General features: G+C 47.8%; 1 protein-coding gene and 1 long non-coding RNA gene across 4 annotated transcripts in view; one reads left to right on the forward strand and one right to left on the reverse strand.

Moving 5' to 3' along the window:
• The window catches only part of PHKA1 (phosphorylase kinase regulatory subunit alpha 1), a 93,533-nt gene extending 81,196 nt beyond the window's left edge, over positions 1-12,337 (reverse strand). For 2 of the 3 annotated variants that reach the window (XM_050965364.1, XM_050965362.1), the window contains exons 1-4: positions 11,426-12,336; positions 10,248-10,406; positions 3,057-3,104; positions 969-1,137 (exon numbers count right to left, since the gene is read on the reverse strand). In XM_050965364.1, the coding sequence (XP_050821321.1) occupies positions 969-1,137; positions 3,057-3,104; positions 10,248-10,406; positions 11,426-11,503 (454 nt within the window). In that variant the 5' untranslated portion in view covers positions 11,504-12,336. Of the gene's footprint in view, positions 1-968; positions 1,138-3,056; positions 3,105-10,247; positions 10,407-11,425 lie in introns of all 3 variants that reach the window. The other variant, XM_050965363.1, reaches the window with a different exon arrangement.
• Positions 12,338-15,074: 2,737 nt separating this feature from the next.
• Positions 15,075-18,689, forward strand: LOC127057111 (uncharacterized). Its single transcript, XR_007776018.1, has 2 exons — positions 15,075-15,145; positions 17,851-18,689. It is a non-coding gene; the product is annotated as an uncharacterized LOC127057111 (long non-coding RNA).
• Positions 18,690-19,029: the final 340 nt, after the last annotated feature.

The raw sequence follows: 19,029 nt of genomic DNA on the forward strand, positions 1-19,029 counted from the left end.
CTCACTCTGCCATGAAGCCTATGAAGGAGGCCACTATGTGTTGGGAGTGTGCCTTAAAGTAAGTGCTGCTCCACCTTCCTTACAAAGCCACCTCTAGCTGGCTAGACGAGCAATCAGGCAAGTTTCACTGTTGCTCGAGTCATGCACTCTCTAAAGTGTGGGGCTAGTAAGGCCGGGGTAGAGAACTTTAGGGCTCCGAGACATCCTCTGGGGACCCAGCCCTGTACGCACTAGAAACATGCTGCAAGGAGCAAAGGGTGAATTACCTCAGTGCAGGAACAGCATATGACTGCCGGAAGCTGTCCACTCCCCACTAGCTGTGTCCTCTGTGCTGTTTCCCCCCACCCCCAAGAAGCACAGCTCAGTCTCAGCTGTGATTCTGGGTTTCTCTGTACTGGCAATAAGACAGCTGGTGGTGCTGGATAATACTCAGGCCTTCTTCAGTGCCTTCCATCTAAGCACCTCAAAGCTCTTTACACTCAGTCATCCACGAAGCCTCCCAAACCCTCTGAGGTAGGTCAGCATTATCACCTCCATTTTATAGATGGGGAAACTGAGGCACAGATTGAGACCCAAGTTGCCTAGGGCTGCACAATAAATCTTAGCAAAGCCAGGGACAGATCCCAGATCTCCTGTCTCCTAGGCTTTACTTTAAGGACTAGATCACATTGAGGGTAACATGATGATAAACCCCGGAGCAGAGGAATTTTGTCAGGCTCAGGAGTAGTAGTTCACAGTTACAGACAGGGCACAGGACTGGAATTCAGTAGATCTGTGTCCTCTTCCCAGCTCTGACACCAACCCCCTTGCAGCCTTGGATAAATCAATTCCCACTCCTCATGCCCCAGTTTCCCCACCTGTACCCCAGGGATAATACTACTTCCCTGGTTCTCAGGGAGCAGAGAGGCTTAATTCCTTAGCACCCCACAGCAATTAGCACCAGAGAGATGCCTAGATGCAAGTATTACCAGAGGCTGTCATTTGTGCCAACATGAGCAGGTAAATTGATGTGGCGTCTAACTGCAAGTGACCCCACTGGTCATCTCCAACCACAGTGGCACAGGTGTGGGTGTTGTACTTGGCATGGAAACAGTCCTTGGGGCTCTGGCTGTGTTTGAATGCCTCCACCTTATCCACCTGCAGCATTCCATTAGAAAAAGAATAGATAGTTAGCTTCCCCAGTGCCATGCTCACAGCTGGGGCTGTGGGGCGGGCCAGGGGCACAGGAGGGATCAAGCAGGATGTCCTAGCCCAGCCCTCCATGCAGCCCTGTAGGCAGGTTATGAGTCACTGCAGAGTAAACAACTTCAAGTTACCGGTTTCTTGGAACTGCTGCCTGCTAAGAACTGCACTCAGTGGCCAGAGTGAGGTTCCTAGATAGCTCCAGGGCCTACATGCAAGGGACAGGTGTGCATGTTTCATGCATGCCAGGACTAATACAAAGAGGGGCCACTGCTATCAGTTCAGTGGAGTCACAAGATCATCATATGAAACATGTGCTTTATATGGCAGCCTAGTACCCGCAGGGAGTGTGCGGGTGGCGGGGAAGAGGGAAGATATCCAGCCATTCTAACAGCACCAGCAGCCCCTGATGGCAGGTGTGGGCTAGCTCTGAAGGGAGCTGCATCCCGCCTTCCTGGACAAGGAGGATGGTTAACATGAAATAAGGTCTTTGGAGTCAGTAGGGGAAGAGCAGCTCCTCAGGAACCCAAGACCTTGAATATCCACCCGGTCCCCAGAGCCTGGAGGAGGATTCTTTCACCCCCTACCTAGGTCACAGCAAGCCCCCAGCACCCATTTTTAGGGATGGACAGCATTCTAGGTTTGCATGTCCACAACTCAAGCAGCACAGGCACTCCAGGTCATGTATGGCCACTTCAGCCACGGGTTGGATGGCAGCAAGAAAAGCAGGCAGACATTTTGTGGTTCACACAGGCTGTAACCGTTTGATGCGTGACTGTGTCATACCAGGACACAAACCGTCTATTCCACTTCATATGCCACCCCATACATCATGGTAACTGATCCAGCAGATAACACAGGAGAGGGCACTGGGAGACATTGCAGTATTTTGTACTTGAACTCCAGAAAGCAACACACACACAAAAAAAATCACTCTGGCCACACATATTCTGAGAATGAAGGGGCCCTTAGCTCTGGCACAGCTGGTACAAGCTCAGAGGAGAGGAGGAGTCATATTAGAGCAAGGTATTATTATTAGCCTGGTGTCTGGCTGAGGCTTGGCACAGCTGGCATTAGTACTGAATGGAGAAGATCGACATGGAGGGATTAGATTGTGGGTAGCAGCCTTTCCGTTTCCCTAGCTGGTACTGTGGGGACTGCTCCGTTAGGAGGCAGCTCGCTGGAGCACGCTGGGGCCCAAAGGATACACAGGAGCTGGGAAACAGCCACTGGGTGGTTCAGAGACCGGGGGGAGCAGCAGTGATAAAAGGGAAATAGTGATTCGGAGAAGGACAAGAGCACAGAAGGACAGCAACAGAGACCAGGGGACCTTATGGGAACAGAGTTGTGATTCAGTCACACTTGGTATCATTATCAGGGCAGAAAGGCTGAGATTTTAATCTCATTTGGGACAGGAAATTCCAGGTCCAAGATACTTTATTTTCATGCCTCAACAGGCTACAGGGCCACACAACTCCACTGCCATGAGGGGAGGAATTCTGGCTGCAGAGGGAAGCTTCCCAAGTGAGTTTGCATCATGCAGCACACCTAGAGAAAGGGGTCACACTTTGATGGTATGAAAGCGATTGAAGGAGGCAATGCCAGTGGCGCAATGGCATTGGCAGCCTGTAGGGGAAAGGGTTCCTTTAAGACACTAGGCTAGCGCAGATAAAAACACTACATCCATGCCATGGACAGAATGTTCAGTGACTGGATGGATACTGGGGTCTAGGCTTGTTTTAAGCCTTCCCCAAAAGACCCTTGTGCCTGGGCCAGGACTGCTTTTTTTGCGATCAGTTTGATGGCAGATCTCTGCTGAATCAGTGTGTTACAACAGGAGAATTTCAGCTGGAAATACACCATATGTACCATACCTGTCTCATCATGCATTGCAGCAATCCTCGCATCAGTTTCACTACACTCTGCAGAAAGGAACAAAAAAACAGGCCTGTTAAACACATCCCTAGATGGGAAGAGCACTGACTCAGCAATGGCATCTAGCCCATGACCTTTCGAGAGCCCTGCAGCCTGTAATCGTACCCACAGCTCAGATTCTCCACAGCATTTACTTTCTGGGCAAGTGGCTGAGGAAGGAGCTGCCGGGGCAGAGCAGATCATGAGGGATAACCTGATCTGCTGCTGTGGGAGGATACAATCCCCAGGACTGCATCAACCTTGAATCAGTTAAGGTAAAGGACATTCACACCTATAGAAAGAGGTCAGGACTGAGGGCAGAGAGAGAGGTCAGCCACTATGCATGGAGCCAATCTGTCCCACACTGCACAGCACACCTCTGCCTTTACCTGTGGGACCCCAAAAGGGAGTGGGAGACACCAATCTGATGGTTCCCCAGGAAGCAGGACCCCTCTACCCCTCCTTCCTTGGTAGCCCAATCCCACCTGGGGTAAATTCAGATGTTGCTGAGACATGTACTGCTCTTGTCCCATGCCATATGGTGCTGCCAGAGCCCCAGGAAGTAACCCCTGGATCTCCTCAGGGAATCTTTGCCTAGATGATGGCCCAGACTGGGCAATGCCCACCCCTTCCCTAACAGAAGAGGCACAAGGCTGCACACCGCATGTTGGGTACTATAGCCAGGGAGCCCCCAGCTGACCAGCCAGTCTGGGTCCTCATGCAAAGCTTGGAGCAGGCCTGCTGAGGATCCAGAAGGCAGAACATGAGCAAGGATGCTTCACTGAAAGCAGACCTTACCCATAGGTGCTAGGCTTGCAGCATCAACAGGTCCCAACATACCACACTCAGCACAAACACCACATTCTGATTTAAAAATACACCACTATCTCGCTATAAAACCACCCAATACTATACAAATTTGGATATAACATGGTAAAGCGGTGCTCCGGGAGGGAGGGGTGTGTGTGTGTGTGTGTGTGTGTGTGTGTGTGTGTGTGTGTGTGTGTGTGTGTGTGTGTGTGTGTGTGTGTGTGTGTGTGTGTGTGTGTGTGTGTGTGTGTGTGTGTGTGTGTGTACTCCAGTGGATCAAAGCAAGTTCAACATAACACGGTTTTACCTATAACGCGCTAAGATTTTTTGGCTCCCAAGGATAGTGTTATATTGAGGTAGAGGTTACAAGTCATTTAGCTGTGCTAGCTAGTCATATCCCTCAGCCAGATAGACACTAACCCCCTCATTGGGAAGAGAAGCCCAGCACTTTGGACCTCATCTATTTAATAAACAACCTAACATCAATCAGAGAAAGTGCCTTATTGTAGCAGACTCTCTGTTGTCCTACTACTGCGGATCTACTGCGGATCTCTGAAATAAACCTGTTAGGGTTCAGAAGGCATAGTATTTGTACTCTGAGAAAGGCACCGAACGCAGGATTCCCAGAAGGATATCTAGATCCAGTGGTTAAGTTTAGCCAGATGTGAAGTTAGTGTCTAGAGTCAGATGCCCCAGCCCTCCTCCACCATACAGCAGTGACATTCAGCATCCAAGCCAGTCACCAGCTCAAGTAACACCGGCGTTAGCTTCTGGAAACTTATCTTCGAAAGCTCGCGGCAATCGAGAGAGGTCCTGGATGACTAGAAAAAGGCTAAGAAGGGAAGGAGGAGGATCCAGGGAACTACAGGCCAGTCAGCCTCACCTCATTCCCTGGAAAAATCATGGAGCAGGTCCTCAAGGAAATCAATTCTAAAGCACTTAGAGGAAAGGAAAGTGATCAGGAACAGTCAGCATGGATTCACCAAAGACAAGTCATGCCTAACTAACCTAATTGCCTTCTCATAGGCTCATAGACTTTAAAGTCAGAAGGGACCATTATGATTATCTAGTCTGACCTCCTGCACAATGCAGGCCACAGAATTTCACCCACCCACCCCTGTAACAAACCCCTAACCTATGTCTGAGTTATTGAAATCCTCAAATTGTGGTTTGAAGACCTCAAGCTTCAGAGAATCCTCCAGCAAGTGACTCGTGTCTCATGCTGCAAAGGAAGGCGAAAAACTCCGACTGAACTCAGGGCCCCCAGTTGTGCCAGGCACTGCAGAGATGCCCATCATCAACGGGTGCTCCTTGTGCCAGGTACTTCACTGAGATTGGTGCTCTCACTGTGCCCAACGCTGCACTGACCCCAAACGAAAGCAGAGCCTGATCATGCCTGTCACTGTACATACGCACACTAAGAGACAGTCCCAAACCTGACCACCTAAATAGTCAAACGCTATTTTAAGTCATTGGACAGGTGGGGAAACTGAGGTACCTGGAGACACTCCTCCTTCTATGAGGAGATAACAGGCTCTGTGGATGAGGGGAAAGCAGCAGACATGTTATTCCTCAACTTTAGCAAAGCTTTTGATATGGTCTCCCACAGCATTCTTGCCGGCAAGTTAAAGGAGTACGGGCTGGATGAATGGACTATAAGGTGGATAGAAAGCGGGCTAGATAATCAGGCTGAATGGGTAGTGATCAATGGCTCCATGTCTAGTTGACAGCTAGTATCAAGAGGAGTGCCCCAAGGGTCGGTCCTGGGGTCGGTTTTGTTCAAAATCTTCATTGATGATCTGCAGGAGGATGTGGACTGCACCCTCAGCAGGTTTGCAGATGACACTAAACTGGGAGGAGTGATAGACACGCTGGAGGGTAGGAATAGGATACAGAGGGACCTAAACAAATTAGAGGATTGGGCCAAGAGAAATCTGATGAGGTTCAACAAGGACAAGTGCAGAGTCTTGCACTTAGGACGGAAGAATCCCATGCACTGCTACAGACTGGGGACCGAATGGCTAGGCAGCAGTTCTGCAGAAAAGGACCTAGGGTTACAGTGGACAAGAAGCTGGATGAGTAGACAGTGTGCTTTTTTTGTCAAGAAGGCTAATGGCATTTTGGGCTGTATAAGTAGGGGCACTGCCAGCAGACTGAGGGACATGATCATTCCCCTATATTCAACATTGGTGAGGCCTCAGATACAGAGATTCTAGGACTGGAAGGGACCTCAAGAGGTCATTGAGTCCAGTCCCCTGCCCTCATGGCAGGACCAAATACTGTCTACACCATCCCTGATAGACATTTATCTAACCTACTCTTAAATATCTCCAGAGATGGAGATTCCACAACTTCCCTAGGCAATTTATTCCAGTGTTTAACCACCCTGACTGTTAGGAACTTTTTCCTAATGTCCAACCTAAACCTCCCTTGCTGCCATTTTAGCCTATCGCTTCTTGTTCTATCCTTAGAGGCTAAGGTGAACAAGTTTTCTCCCTCCTCCTGATGACATCCTTTTAGATACCTGAAAACTGATATCATGTCTCCTCTCAGACTTCTCTTTTCCAAACTAAACAAACCCAATTCTTTCAGCCTTCCTTCATAGGTCATGTTCTCAAGATCTTTAATCATTCTTGTTGCTCTTCTCTGGACCCTCTCCAATTTCTCCACATCATTCTTGAAATGTGGTGCCCAGAACTGGACACAATACTCCAGTTGAGACCTAACCAGAGCAGAGTAGAGCGGAAGAATGACTTCTCGTGTCTTGTTCACAACACACCTGTTCATGCATCCCAAAATCACGTTTGCTTTTTTTGCAACAGCATCACACTGTTGACTCATATTTAGCTTGTGGTCCACTATAACCCCTAGATCCCTTTCTGCCGTACTCCTTCCTAGACACTCTTCCCATTTTGTATGTGTGAAACTGATTGTTCCTTCCTAAGTGGAGCACTTTGCATTTGTCTTTGTTAAACTTCATCCTGTTTACCTCAGACCATTTCTCCAATTTGTCCAGATCATTTTGAATCTGGAGTAGTGTGTCCACTTTTGGGCCCCACACTACAAGAAGGATGTAGAAAAATTGGAAAGAGTCCAGCGGAGGACAACAAAAATGATCAGGGGGCTGGGGCACATGACTTATAAGAAGAGGCTGAGGGAACTGGAATTATTTAGTCTGCACAAGAGAAGAATGAGGGGGGATTTGATAGCTGCTTTCAACTGTCTAAAATGGGGTTCCAAAGAGGATAGATCTAGACTGTTCTCAGTAGCGGCAGATGACAGAATAAGGAGTAATGGTCTCAAGTTGCAGTGGGGGAGGTTTAGGTTGGCTATTAGGAAAAACTTTCACTAGAAGGGTGGTGACACACTGGAATGGGTTACCTAGGGAGGTGGTGGAATCTCCTTCCTTAGAGGTTTTTAAGATCAGGCTTGACAAAGCCCTGGCTGGGATGATATAGTTGGGGATTGGTCCTGCTTTGAGCAGAGGGTTGGACTAGATGACCTCCCGAGGTCCCTTCCAACCCGGATATTCTAAGATCACCTGAATGATTCCCTATCCAACACAATCCCACTTGGGTCTGTATCTCCAGCCACGTTTATTCTGTTAACAATGCCAGCTCTGCGTCCCACCTGTCATCTCCACCCACTCCCACCCCTGCACCTTTTCCAAATTGCCCCCTGCATTGGGTCTGCAATTATACTCCCATCTTGCCAGCAGCAGATCCCCACCATCCTGCCTCAAATCCTCGCTGTATTCAAGGCCCTCTTAATGTTCAATTCTTTTGTGTCATCCACAAGAAGTGAATCATCCAACTGTAACCCAGATACTTGCCCACTGCATGCAGTACTTCAGCTATAACATCCCACTGCCCTGTGTCACTGAAACTGGGTAGTTAGTTATTCTCTCTCCCCTAGTGTGCTCAGGTTTTTCATGTTGACCAAGATACCACACACAATAGAGAGTGCAGAAATACCTTAAGCATCTCTCACTAGAAGTGCTAGCACTGAGCTGTAAGCATTCCAGCCATGCAGTTTTAATGCTCCTATCCCTGTAACGCAGGCTTTACACTGCCACAAAAGACACTATTCCTGGGCTACCCTCCATTCCTCACGAGGCTGAAATAATTGATTCCAGAGCTAGGCTGGTGCAGGATCAGGGAGTTGCCTGATTCTCTCCCGGCCACCCTGTTGAAGGGAGCATCGAGTTCTGCATTCCTGCTAAAAAGAGCCAACTATCTACAGAAAAGACATACAAAGGAAATGGAAACCATCCACCAGGGACATGTAGGTGATGCATGTCATGGGAAGAGAGGGTCTGAAATGCCATCCTGCCAAGGCAATCAGCTCCCCTGTTAGACTATATGTTCCATGTGTTTTTCTGGTTGCTGGGCTCCCCATGGAGTGAATTTAACCTGAAGCCAGTGGTTAGTGTGCTATGAGAAATAGTCCTGGCTCTAAAATGTTTGAGTCAAAATGTTTCTCTGATGATTTAGATGATACAAATACAGATTCTCCAGAGTTCTAAGCAGCTCACACGTGAACTGTTTGCACTCCAGAATTCTCCCCTGATCCTAGTAAGGCTTACTCAGGGAACTCCAGGGGCTCACCTGGAATTTTTCAGCAAGCTTCAGGTCAGAGAACAAACCCTTTGGCTGAGAACAGCTTTTAGATCCCTGACTTTCCCCATCTGGGGCCTTAAGATACTGTCAGCAGTTTGAAGAGCACCAGTCCAAAATGGCTCCACATCTCCTTTGGATATATCTGGGGTTAATTCTGAATGATAAGGATTAACAGAGACTCCTTCCTTCAATCTTCTATTGAAGGTACTTCTATGGTCATCCCCCCACACCAAAGTATTGAGAACCTTACTATCTTTAATAAATTCATCCTCCTAACTCCCCATGAGGCAGAGCGTTGCTATCATCCCCATTGTACAGGTGGGGAACGGAGGCACAGAGAGGCTGAGTGATTTGTTCAAGGTCACACAGTGTCTGTGGTAGAGCAGAGAATTGAACCTGGGGGCTCCCAAATCATAGGCTAGCACCTTAATCACTGGACCATCCTGCCATTCTTATGGCTGACCTCCATGAAAGACAGCAAGAACAATATTGGAACCACAGCATGGAACTTTAACAAATAAACAGCCCATCCATCACATACAGCTCTCCCAGAGAGGGATTTGTTACAGCATAGCTTAAAGAGCAAGTGACACTTGCTTAAATTTAGACAAATCAATCTGTAGGTTTTTCATCCCAGAAGGCTGGTGCAAAAGGGAGAGATTGTGTGTGGGTGCTGAGGCCTGTGATATACAAGAGGACAGACTAGATGACTGGGCCTTAAACTCCATGGGTCTGTTACTATGCTCTTGGTGCATCTCCAATGTCAGACCCTTTTGGGGTTCGTTTATTTTATGTTAGTCTGACAAACAAGATCCCATGGCAAGTGAACTAGATTCTACTCCCTGAGTACAGAGTAAAGAACAAAGACAGAGGGGAGGGGATTTTATTGAATTAAATATGAAAGTGATTAAGACATTCAGAACAGAATTCCTTTTCCATCTGCCTAGTTATGATTCTTACACCAGTGCCTGTCATTGTGCTATCAGATCCCCAACTGTGTAATTCAATACTAAGTTCAATACTGCCCCTGCATTTTCACCATGCTGCAAAATTCTCTGCTGAAAAAAGCCAATGTAGAAGGTTCTGTGAATTGGGGGAAGAGAGGTGGGGAGATTGGAGGGTTCAGCAGCTCAGACTTCTGGCTCCTAGGAAGCGTTTGGGGATTGTGGGATAGATACTGTAGACAGAAGTTTCACTCAAATGGAGAGCAGTCATGTTAACTCTGAAGGTTAATGGTGACAAACACCCTGGTGAGTCAAACTGGAGAAGTTCACTCCTCTCAGAACCATCGTTTCAGGCTGTCACCAGACAGATAGACTTTGGGTGCACCTGTTAACCTTAAGCGTCAGAGCCAAGTGTAAGGGCTAGAAGCCTTAATCTTGAAAGAAAAATCAACAGGGACAGTACCTGGTCCTGCTAGTGAAGGCAGGAGACTGGACTCAATGATCTTTCAAGGTCCCTTCCAGTTCTAGGAGACAGATATATCTCCATTTAATGAAAATAATGGATGAAACAGTGATTCTGGTGCACGGTTTTGTGAGTAACAAGAGATTCCACAGCAAATTCCTCTACTACTGTGTGAAGAAATACAAGGGGCCCTGCTTACAAGAAGAGTTTAATCTTTAGTTCAGCTTCCAGTGTTTAGAAGGTTCGAGCTGCATGCGAGTCTCAGGACATCAGCTGTGAGCTTTCCAAGCCATCCCTCCTGTAGGTTTCTCATACCTGCTCCAGCTCATATGCCTTTGCCTTGTCCTCATCACGGTCTGCATTTTTGCGGTACGCCAAACCCAGGCCCCACACAGATAGCACACTGTAGACGTTATCCCGGACCCAGGCATCTTTGTGATCACAGCTGGCTGGGAGCAATCCTGTCACCGGGTCCTGCAGCATGAGGGGAGGTCAGGTGAGGGAGGAAAAGAAACATGAAATTAGCTTTCCAGCCCTTAAAACTTGGGGGAAGGCTGGCCATTAGGGAGATAAACAAGTTGTGAAAGGGAGGAAAACTAGAGAGTCTTGTTTATCCATGAGGAAAACAAATAATAAAAGGGAAAGCAAGGGCTCAGTGTCATATGCCAAGGCAACGTCAGCATACTTATCTGATTACCCATCTGGCCCGCCTATACCAGGAGGTCTTTATCTTACAACCCCCACCCCTCTTCCCTGTGAGGTAGGGCAGTGCTGTCCCCATTTTACAGATGGGGAAGCTGAGGCACAGAGTCTCAGTGACTTGGTCAAAGTCACACAAGGAGCTGTGGAACACACACTGCCTGGGGAATGGCCACTAGTCCAGGGGGCTCTGCATTTTAATTTAATTTTAAATGAAGCTTCTTAAACATTTTAAAAACCTTATTTACTTTACATACAACAATAGTTTAGTTATATATTATAGACTTATAGAAAGAGACCTTCTAAAAATGTTAAAATGTATTACTGGCAGGTAAAACCTTAAATTAGAGTGACTACATGAAGACTCGGCACACCACTTCTGAAAGGTTGCCGACCCCTGCTCTAGACTGATTCCTGGCTGCATATTTATACCTGCCTCTGGAAAGTTCCACCACATGCCTCTGATGAAGTGGGTATTCACCCATGAAAGCTCATGCTCCAATAATTAGGTTAGTCTATAAGGTGCTACAGGACTCTTTGTCACTTTTTACAGATCACACTCTCTACCTTAGTTTCCCGATTTCTAACCTTGGGTTAGAATGATCTAGTAGAGTCTGTTAAGTGTCACGAGAATGGAGCAGCACGCTGCCAACACCAAGTGCCATCATCCCACCTGTCTGACACCCCAGTGCAAAACACTGAGCTGAGCCGATCTAGCTGCCTCCAAGTCAGCTCGGCGGCGCCCACCCCCCCTTGGCCGCCAGCAGCCACCCTGATAGCTCAGCCCACCTCACCTGGTGACAGAGGATGGTCTGCTGCAGCAGCCTAGCATAGCCATCCAGCCTCACCCCGGAGTTACTCCTGCTCCTCATGGCCTGGTCGAAGGGGTCTCGGCGTCAAATCTGCCAGCAATTATAAGCAACACACCAGTGCTGTAGGCTGGAGAAGCGCCGGTGAGCTGTAGTCTGGCAGCGCGCTCCGGGCAGCCCCGAACGCACCGAGGCGACAGCTCCGAGTCGCACCCCCGCCAAGCGGAGCCAGCCTCTACTCAAAGCCAGCGGGGGGAAGGGAAGGCGAAGAGCGAAGCTCGCCGGGCGCGGTCCTGCTGCCGCCCGCAGCCCCTCGCAGACTTCAGCTCGCCGGGACCCTTCACAGGCGGGCGGAGGGGATCATGGCGGGGACGCGGATCATGTCAGCGGGGTGAGCGCTCGGTCGGTCCCGCGCCAGGATCGGCTCCACTCACTCCCTGCTGCCCCGCCCCAGCAGACTAAACCCCGCCGAAGCTCACAGCCCGCACCAGTGGCTAGCCTTGCGCATGGACCCCGGCTAGCCACCCCGGTACACGCTGATTGGCTGATAAGCGAGGGGACGGGGCCTCAGTTTCCCAGGTCCTGGCAGCACCATAGCTGCCCAGAGCGTCCATTAAAGGATGGGAATGGGGAGCAAAGCAGAGTGTACACAACCGGAGTGAGCCGAGCCAACAAGGACCGGGCGCGACGCCACTATTTCCCAGAGCGACTGGAAAGCCCCCGTCAGGACCCCATGAGCTACTGAGCTGCCAGGACCCAGCAGAGGCAACGTCTTTTTCGGAAGTTTACTTGGATTTTGTTGTTACTTTTAGGGGTCGTGGGGAAAGTGCCGGACTCGGAGGACGGGGAAGGTCTGAGTCGCACGCACCCCCGCGCAGAACAGAGGGGGAACGGCGCTGGGTTGGGATAGAGGGCTGGCTCCAGGCCCCAGAGCGCGAAGCGCGTGCTTGGGGCGGCATGCTGCAGGCGGCTCTGGTGGACCGCCCGCAGCCGTCCCTGTGGAAGGTACGCTGGTGCCGCGGCTCCGGTGAAGCATCCGCAGGCACCACGGCTCCGAGAGGTCCACCGGAGCCGCGGGACCAGCGAGCTGCAGAGCGCCCCCAGCGGCGAAATGGCTAGAGCCGGCCCTGTTGGGGTATACACTTACACCCCGGGCGAGAGAGCCCACAGCACAGGGTAGTTCACGGAGCCACCAGCCTACCTGGGGTGCAGGTGTGTGCACCCAGATCAGCGGGTGTGACACAGACGTGTGACACATCCGTGTCCGACCATTTTCCTGCTATTACAGCGAAGGAGTTGCGTGTGGTCTCTTCAGAGAGCGAAGAACTAGCAGAATGCCCTGGTTACTGCCAGATGTTTCTAGGCGGATAGCTGATGAGATGTGTAAAATGTAGAACATTAGGTTCCAAAACTGTTGAAGTGAGACTTGCCACCTAAGGTAAGGCAGGTCTCAGGGCTAACTCAATCCACAGGGAGAACAATGGACATCCATGGAGCCAGCTCATGTTTAACGTCTGATCCAGGTGGAGACTTGAGCACTGACAAACACATCCCAGGAGAGTTCTCTGAAGAGGTGGTCCCTTGGGCCTGGGTTACTATATGAGAGCAGAAGAAATGGCCCAATTTGGTATCTAGTACATCAGGAGACTTTCTGTCAATGGGGATGTCTCATGAAAAGTGGTTCCCAACTTTTGGACTGGTCAAGTACTGCAGGGAATAACCTTTGAGTGAGAAGTAGATTGTTAGACAGGAAAGTAACCTGTCAATAAGTATAGGCTATAGATTGCCTCTTATGTTTTTCTTTTACCCGTAACCTTATGTTTCTAAATCCTTATATTTGATTTTATTTAAATCTTTAGCTCAAGCCTTGTTAAGTAAACTTCACCTTGGTTTTACTATAAACCTACACTTAACATGCTACAGCTGCAGCGTACAGCTTTCCCCATCACTATAGTTAGGGCTCTACCAAATTTGTGGTCCCTTTTGGTCAATTTCACAGTCATAGAATTTTAAAAATCATACATTTCATGATTTCAGAAATTTAAATCTGAAATTTCACGGTGTTGTAATTGTAGGGGGGTCCCAAAAAGGAGTTGGGAGGGTCGCAAGGTTATTGTAGGGGCAGGGGGTTGCAGTACTTCTACTCTTAATTCTGTGCTGCTGATAGTGGCAGTGCTGCCTTCAGAGCTGGGCAGTTGGAGAGCGGTGGCTGCTGGCCAGGAGCCTAGCTCTGAAGGCAGAGCTGCCACCAGCAGCAGCGCAGAAGTAAGGATGGCATGGTATGGTATTGCCACCCCTACTTCTGTGCTTCTGCCTGCACTGCTGGGCCCTCAGTCAAGAGCTGCCACTCTCTGGCTGCCCAGCTCTGAAGGCAGCAGCTCGGAAATAAGGGTGACATGGTATAGTATTGCACCTTTATTTCTGCATTGCTATTGGTGGAGCGCCACCGTCAGAGCTAAAAGCTGCAGCTCTCCAGGCCCAGATCTGAAGGCAGCATGAGGGTGGACACACACACACACACACACAAACTCTTGTGACCCGCTGCAACTCCCTTTTGGGTCAGGACCTCCAGTTTGAGAAATGCTGGTCTCCCCTGTGAAATCTGTATAGTATAGGTTAAATCACAGAAAAGACCAGATTTCACGGGAAGAGACCAGATTTCACGGTCCATGACGCGTTTTTCATGGCTGTGAATTTGGTAGGGCCCTAACTATAGTTAATCCACTAAGGTTCATGGAAGAATTCTTCCATCCACCTAGCATTGTCTGCAGTGGGGGGTTAGATAGGTTGTCTTAGCTATGTGTCTGAGGGGCATGGATTTTACATACTGCTGACCAACATAGCTGTGCAGATGGAACTTTTCAGTGTAGACCAGCCCTCAGTGCCTTTAGCTGAAGAGAGTGTTGAATGGAGGTGAAACTAGTGAACTGGGTACACTGCTTCCCCAGAGGCAGCAAATTGGGGTACATTGCGGATGCCCAGTAGATAGGGGACTGAGCACTCTAGTGTAACAAAATGGGGCATGTAAATTGGTGACGTTTATAGAAAAAGAGTGGGGCTCATGAAGCCCAGAGCAGAGTGCTTGTGTTGCCAGTAGCCAGCAGCACAGCTGTGAGAGAGTTCTCCTGGTGGGCACAGACAAGGCTCTCTCACCCTGTAATCAGGTAGCAGTGATTCATCCCGGACACCTCAGTTAACCCTGAAAAGTGTCACAGAGTGGGTAGGGAGATCTCTGTACTCCAGTTCAAACTAGCACAGCAGGGGTTGTTTGAACAGCTCATAGTCCCCTGCTTCCACCCCATCCATCTGGCTGAACATCCCTAAGGCCTTTGGACCCAGTTAAGGGGTTGAGCTGCCAAAGCCTGTCTGCAAGGTCAACCTGGTTCACATTGCAATCCTTCTCAAAGACAGTGAGGAAGGCATCTACATCATCCCCTTCCTTAAACCGAGCCAGCACTTTTATATCAGAGTTCCCTATGGGCTTAGCCACTCTGGTCCCTGGGCCCATTCCCACTCACCCCAGCACGGGTCTCTTTGCTTCTCAGCTCCACCATCGGTAGTTCATGCTGCCTCTGTCTCTCACGATCCTACTGTTCCTTCTCACGGTCCTCCAGCTCTTTCAGTTTCAGTTCCATTTCAAACTACAACTGTCTCAGCTTCTATGACAGGGAACTTGGCCGTGAAGATCCCCTCCTGGTTGGGTAGGTGAGTCCTTGGATCACCTGGCTGCTTTTAGTTCCTCCAATGGTCCTGATGAGTGCAGGGAGGTTGGGGAAAGGACTCACCTGCGGCGGGAAGTGGAGCGCTGCAGTTGGGAGCTGTAGGAGTGGAACAGACTGGGGCCGGGCTGCTCTGTTTCCACCACTGCTGGTGAGTGCGGGGGGATCCCTTCCCCCAAGCCCCCTCCCCTGAGCCACACGGCTGGGGCCGGGGCGAGGGAAGCAGAGCGGTCTGCTCCCGGCCCCACGCTAATCTCCAGGGCCGCTCTGGGACTGTGGGGCCCTGAAAAGTGCCCTCCCAGATCCCAGGGGGTGAGGGCCCTGACCGTCCCCGAGACCTTCTGCCCCTTATCGAACCCCTAGGCTCCGGCCTGGCCCCAGCACCCTTAAAATGCTGCTCAGAGCAGCGTGTCAGAGCTTTACCGCATTGTATGCAAAGCCGCGTTATATCGGGTCACATTATATCAGGGTAGAGGTGTATTTCTAGTTCTTCCTGTTTACTCCACATACTTCTTGCATTAGTATACAGACATCTAAAATGTTCATTAGATATCCTCCTTGTGGAAGAAGGGAAAACATTGACAAGGATTTCCAACATGCTTTCGCTTTTGGGAAGGCTGTTCTTTTACACCCTGGAATCTCCTGCGGCGTCTCTTTCAGAGATTCCAGGTTTTTTTTTGTTTTGTTTGCAGTTAGTAATTTTTGTTTAATTTGTTTTTTTAGGACAAACTTTCGTAACAGAGGTTAAAAGACGGTTTCTAGCCTTTTTTAACTTACGCTTAATTTCAGGGTCGGCATTAGGCCAAGCAGCCTGTCTGCTAAGCCGTTGATGAACTTTAGCTGGCAGAACTGCCCTTAAGAGTTGATTAATATTTGCCCAAGATGGATTATAGCACTGAATTACTGTTTGAAGCATTTTTTTAAACTTTTTTGGCTTTTTTTTAATTTTAGGAAATTTTTTTACTAAGTTTTTAAGATTTTTGGGTGTTCAAGGGGCATGCACTGTAACTAACCTCCCATTTTTAGGCAAGTTTCTTAAAGGAGCCTGGAGTGCCTGTGCCCTGCTTCTAAGAAAGTAGTGGGCATTTTCATTAGAAGGATCAGGGTCGGGTGGACTAGTGGAGGATCAGAATCACTCATGGGTGGAGAAGAAAGTCCTTCCGTAGGAGAGGAAAGAATTTGTGTAGCTTTAACTAATTGGGGATAAAGAGGAGCAGAGGGGTTTGCTCGAGCAGGAAAACTTTCAGACGTTTTACATTTATGTATCAAACCCTGTACTTGAGTTTTTAATTTTTTTTGGGAGTCCTTTAGACTCCACACTCGAGACTCATAGAGTCTCTTTGTTGCTTCCTTCCACCAATACATAAACTGTATTGTGTAGCTGATATTTGCAGCGGGGAAACAACCGGGGCAGGGGGATGTGACCCCGTGGAATGCTGCTGAAAAAATCTACTATGTCTTCAGCAGTCTCCTCCTTACTATTAGCTTTAACTAATTGAGGATAAAGAGGAGCAGAGGGGTTTGCTCGAGCAGGAAAACTTTCAGACGTTTTACATTTATGTATTAAACCCTGTACTTGAGTTTTTTATTTTTTTTTTTGGGAGTCCTTTAGACTCCGCACTCGAGACTCATGGAGTCTCCCCAGTCCCCGGAGCCAAAAAAATGAAGCATTAAAATTCAGTTATATGGTGTGTTTTCTTTATCTTCCCCCAACGTCCTGCAGTGTCAGCCTGATCACCTGACACAAGGGATAGATTGGTAACAGAAATTTGTCACAGTTTGGTGAGCAATTGGGAAGGGGGGAGCCCTGCAGAATTTACACCATCTATTTGTTTTACCCTTGTTATTTTTATGTTTGCTTTGCTTGGTATTGTTGATGTTATATGTTAATTCAGAATTTCCTAAATGACCAGCTAATGGCCATTCAGAGTGATTTTAAGCACCAGGCTTGGCCCACTGCCCTTACAAACACGTCAAAAATACCATCTAATCTGTGGCCATAAAAACATACTTAAAAACTTTCTAAATAAAAGTGTAAACATTCACAGTGCTCCTTCCAAGCATATGGACCGGTTAAGGAAGTGTGGGCTCCCACGTACTAAATCCTACCAGGTCCATTAAAAAAATGCTTATAAAATTAAATAATTCATCAAAATATCTAAAAAGTGGTATTTCTGCACAGAAGTGCAGAATTTCCTGAATGACCAGCTGATGGCCATTTGGAGTGGTCCCCAATACTAGCGTCGGCTAGTTTTTGGGAGACGGCGCCACTTACTTTGATTGCATTTAGTGAGATGATTAGACTGTTAGTAGCCCACACTGAAAGGAAAGGGGAAGGGAAGATGGGTATACATTTGGACGAGCCCCCAAATTGTTCACAAAAAGCTGCCATTAAATTAGCACAACAAAAAACCTAAATTATTTCCTCTAAAAAAAAAAACCTAACTAAATTCTTATAAAATAACCTCTAATGGGCATTGTTTAGATGAATTTTCACGTGTGTACAGATTTCAATTGTCTAAATGTCTGCAGGTTTCAGGACCCTAATGTATGTACATGTAATATGCTGGGGTACCCTTAGAGGGTGAGGTGGAATGTTTAGACTGCCCCCCACCCGTTTTCCACTTACACACACAGGGAGGGTGCCCTGTCCTCGCTAGCGGCTCATAAACTAAGAATTTTTTCCTACAGGGTACTCACACAGGAGAGGCTAACGAGGATGGCCACAACCCTCCTACACCTCCCTTCAGCAAAGAGCGTCGGCTAGTCTCTGGGAGACAGCGCTGCTTACTCTGATTGCATCCAGTGAGATGATCAGACTGTAAGTAGCCCACACGGAAAGGAAAGGGGAAGGGAAGATGGCTACACATGCTCCTAGACCCAGGTAGCTTCCTCACCGGACGATGCCAGGCCGAGTCAGCCCACCATGGGTCGGATCTCCTAAAGATCCACTACCACAGGAGTGATCTAAAAAAGTAAAAAACAAAAAACTACCCTGACAAAACACCCACTTTTTCAAGCTAATAATAGCTGTGTGTATGTCAAAGCCACCACATTGCAAAATATACACATTAATCTTACCACTGCTGCAGACAATCATATAATTTATTGGCCTGCAAATAAAATGTTGCAAGTAGCTCTTAGGTTTCAGGTATCATTTAATTAAATTAAAGTAATGCCTAATCAATTTCAAAATTTGCTTTCATTGTTACCAACGGTTCAAAAAATCTCTAAATTACAAAAACAAATTCACATACTTCAAAATATATATCAAGCTAAAAAAAATGCCTTTCATACAGCTTATAAAGTATCTACTTTATGTACTAAGTATAATGTATTATGCTTTGTAACCAAAATTGTACAACAACCTCATCATATGCTTGCTCTAAGTATATTATTGCTTGCATTGCTGTTAGTTAGTTTAAAATTATGTTGTTGTTGTAAAAAATATAATAATAGTAATACCTTTCATGTCCATGCTAATCTTGCATTGTCATTTCATCCAATAAAAACCCCTACGGTTAAAACATCTAATGTAAAATCAAAAATCAATGGCTTAATACAAATAAAAATTTAAAAATATCTGTTGTACTAGAAGTACAAAAGGGGGGAGTGTGGAAGAAGGGAAAAAATTGACAAGGGTTTGTAGGGGATCTTAATGCATGTCAGTTTGTTAACAAGAGTTAGGCCAGCTGTAACCCTAATGACGTGAGACTTGTAGAAGTGAGGATTGTGTGAGGCGAGCAGAAAAGAACTGTGTGAGAAGTTATTACGACCTTGCACTGATAATTAAATACGTAGGCTGGTGCCCAGAAGCTAAGAAAAATAAGATAGCAGGATGGCCTATGCATAAACAAAATGCATCTGTTG

Source organism: Gopherus flavomarginatus, chromosome 8, assembly GCF_025201925.1.
Source record: "Gopherus flavomarginatus isolate rGopFla2 chromosome 8, rGopFla2.mat.asm, whole genome shotgun sequence".
NCBI classification, from domain to species: Eukaryota; Metazoa; Chordata; order Testudines; family Testudinidae; genus Gopherus; species Gopherus flavomarginatus.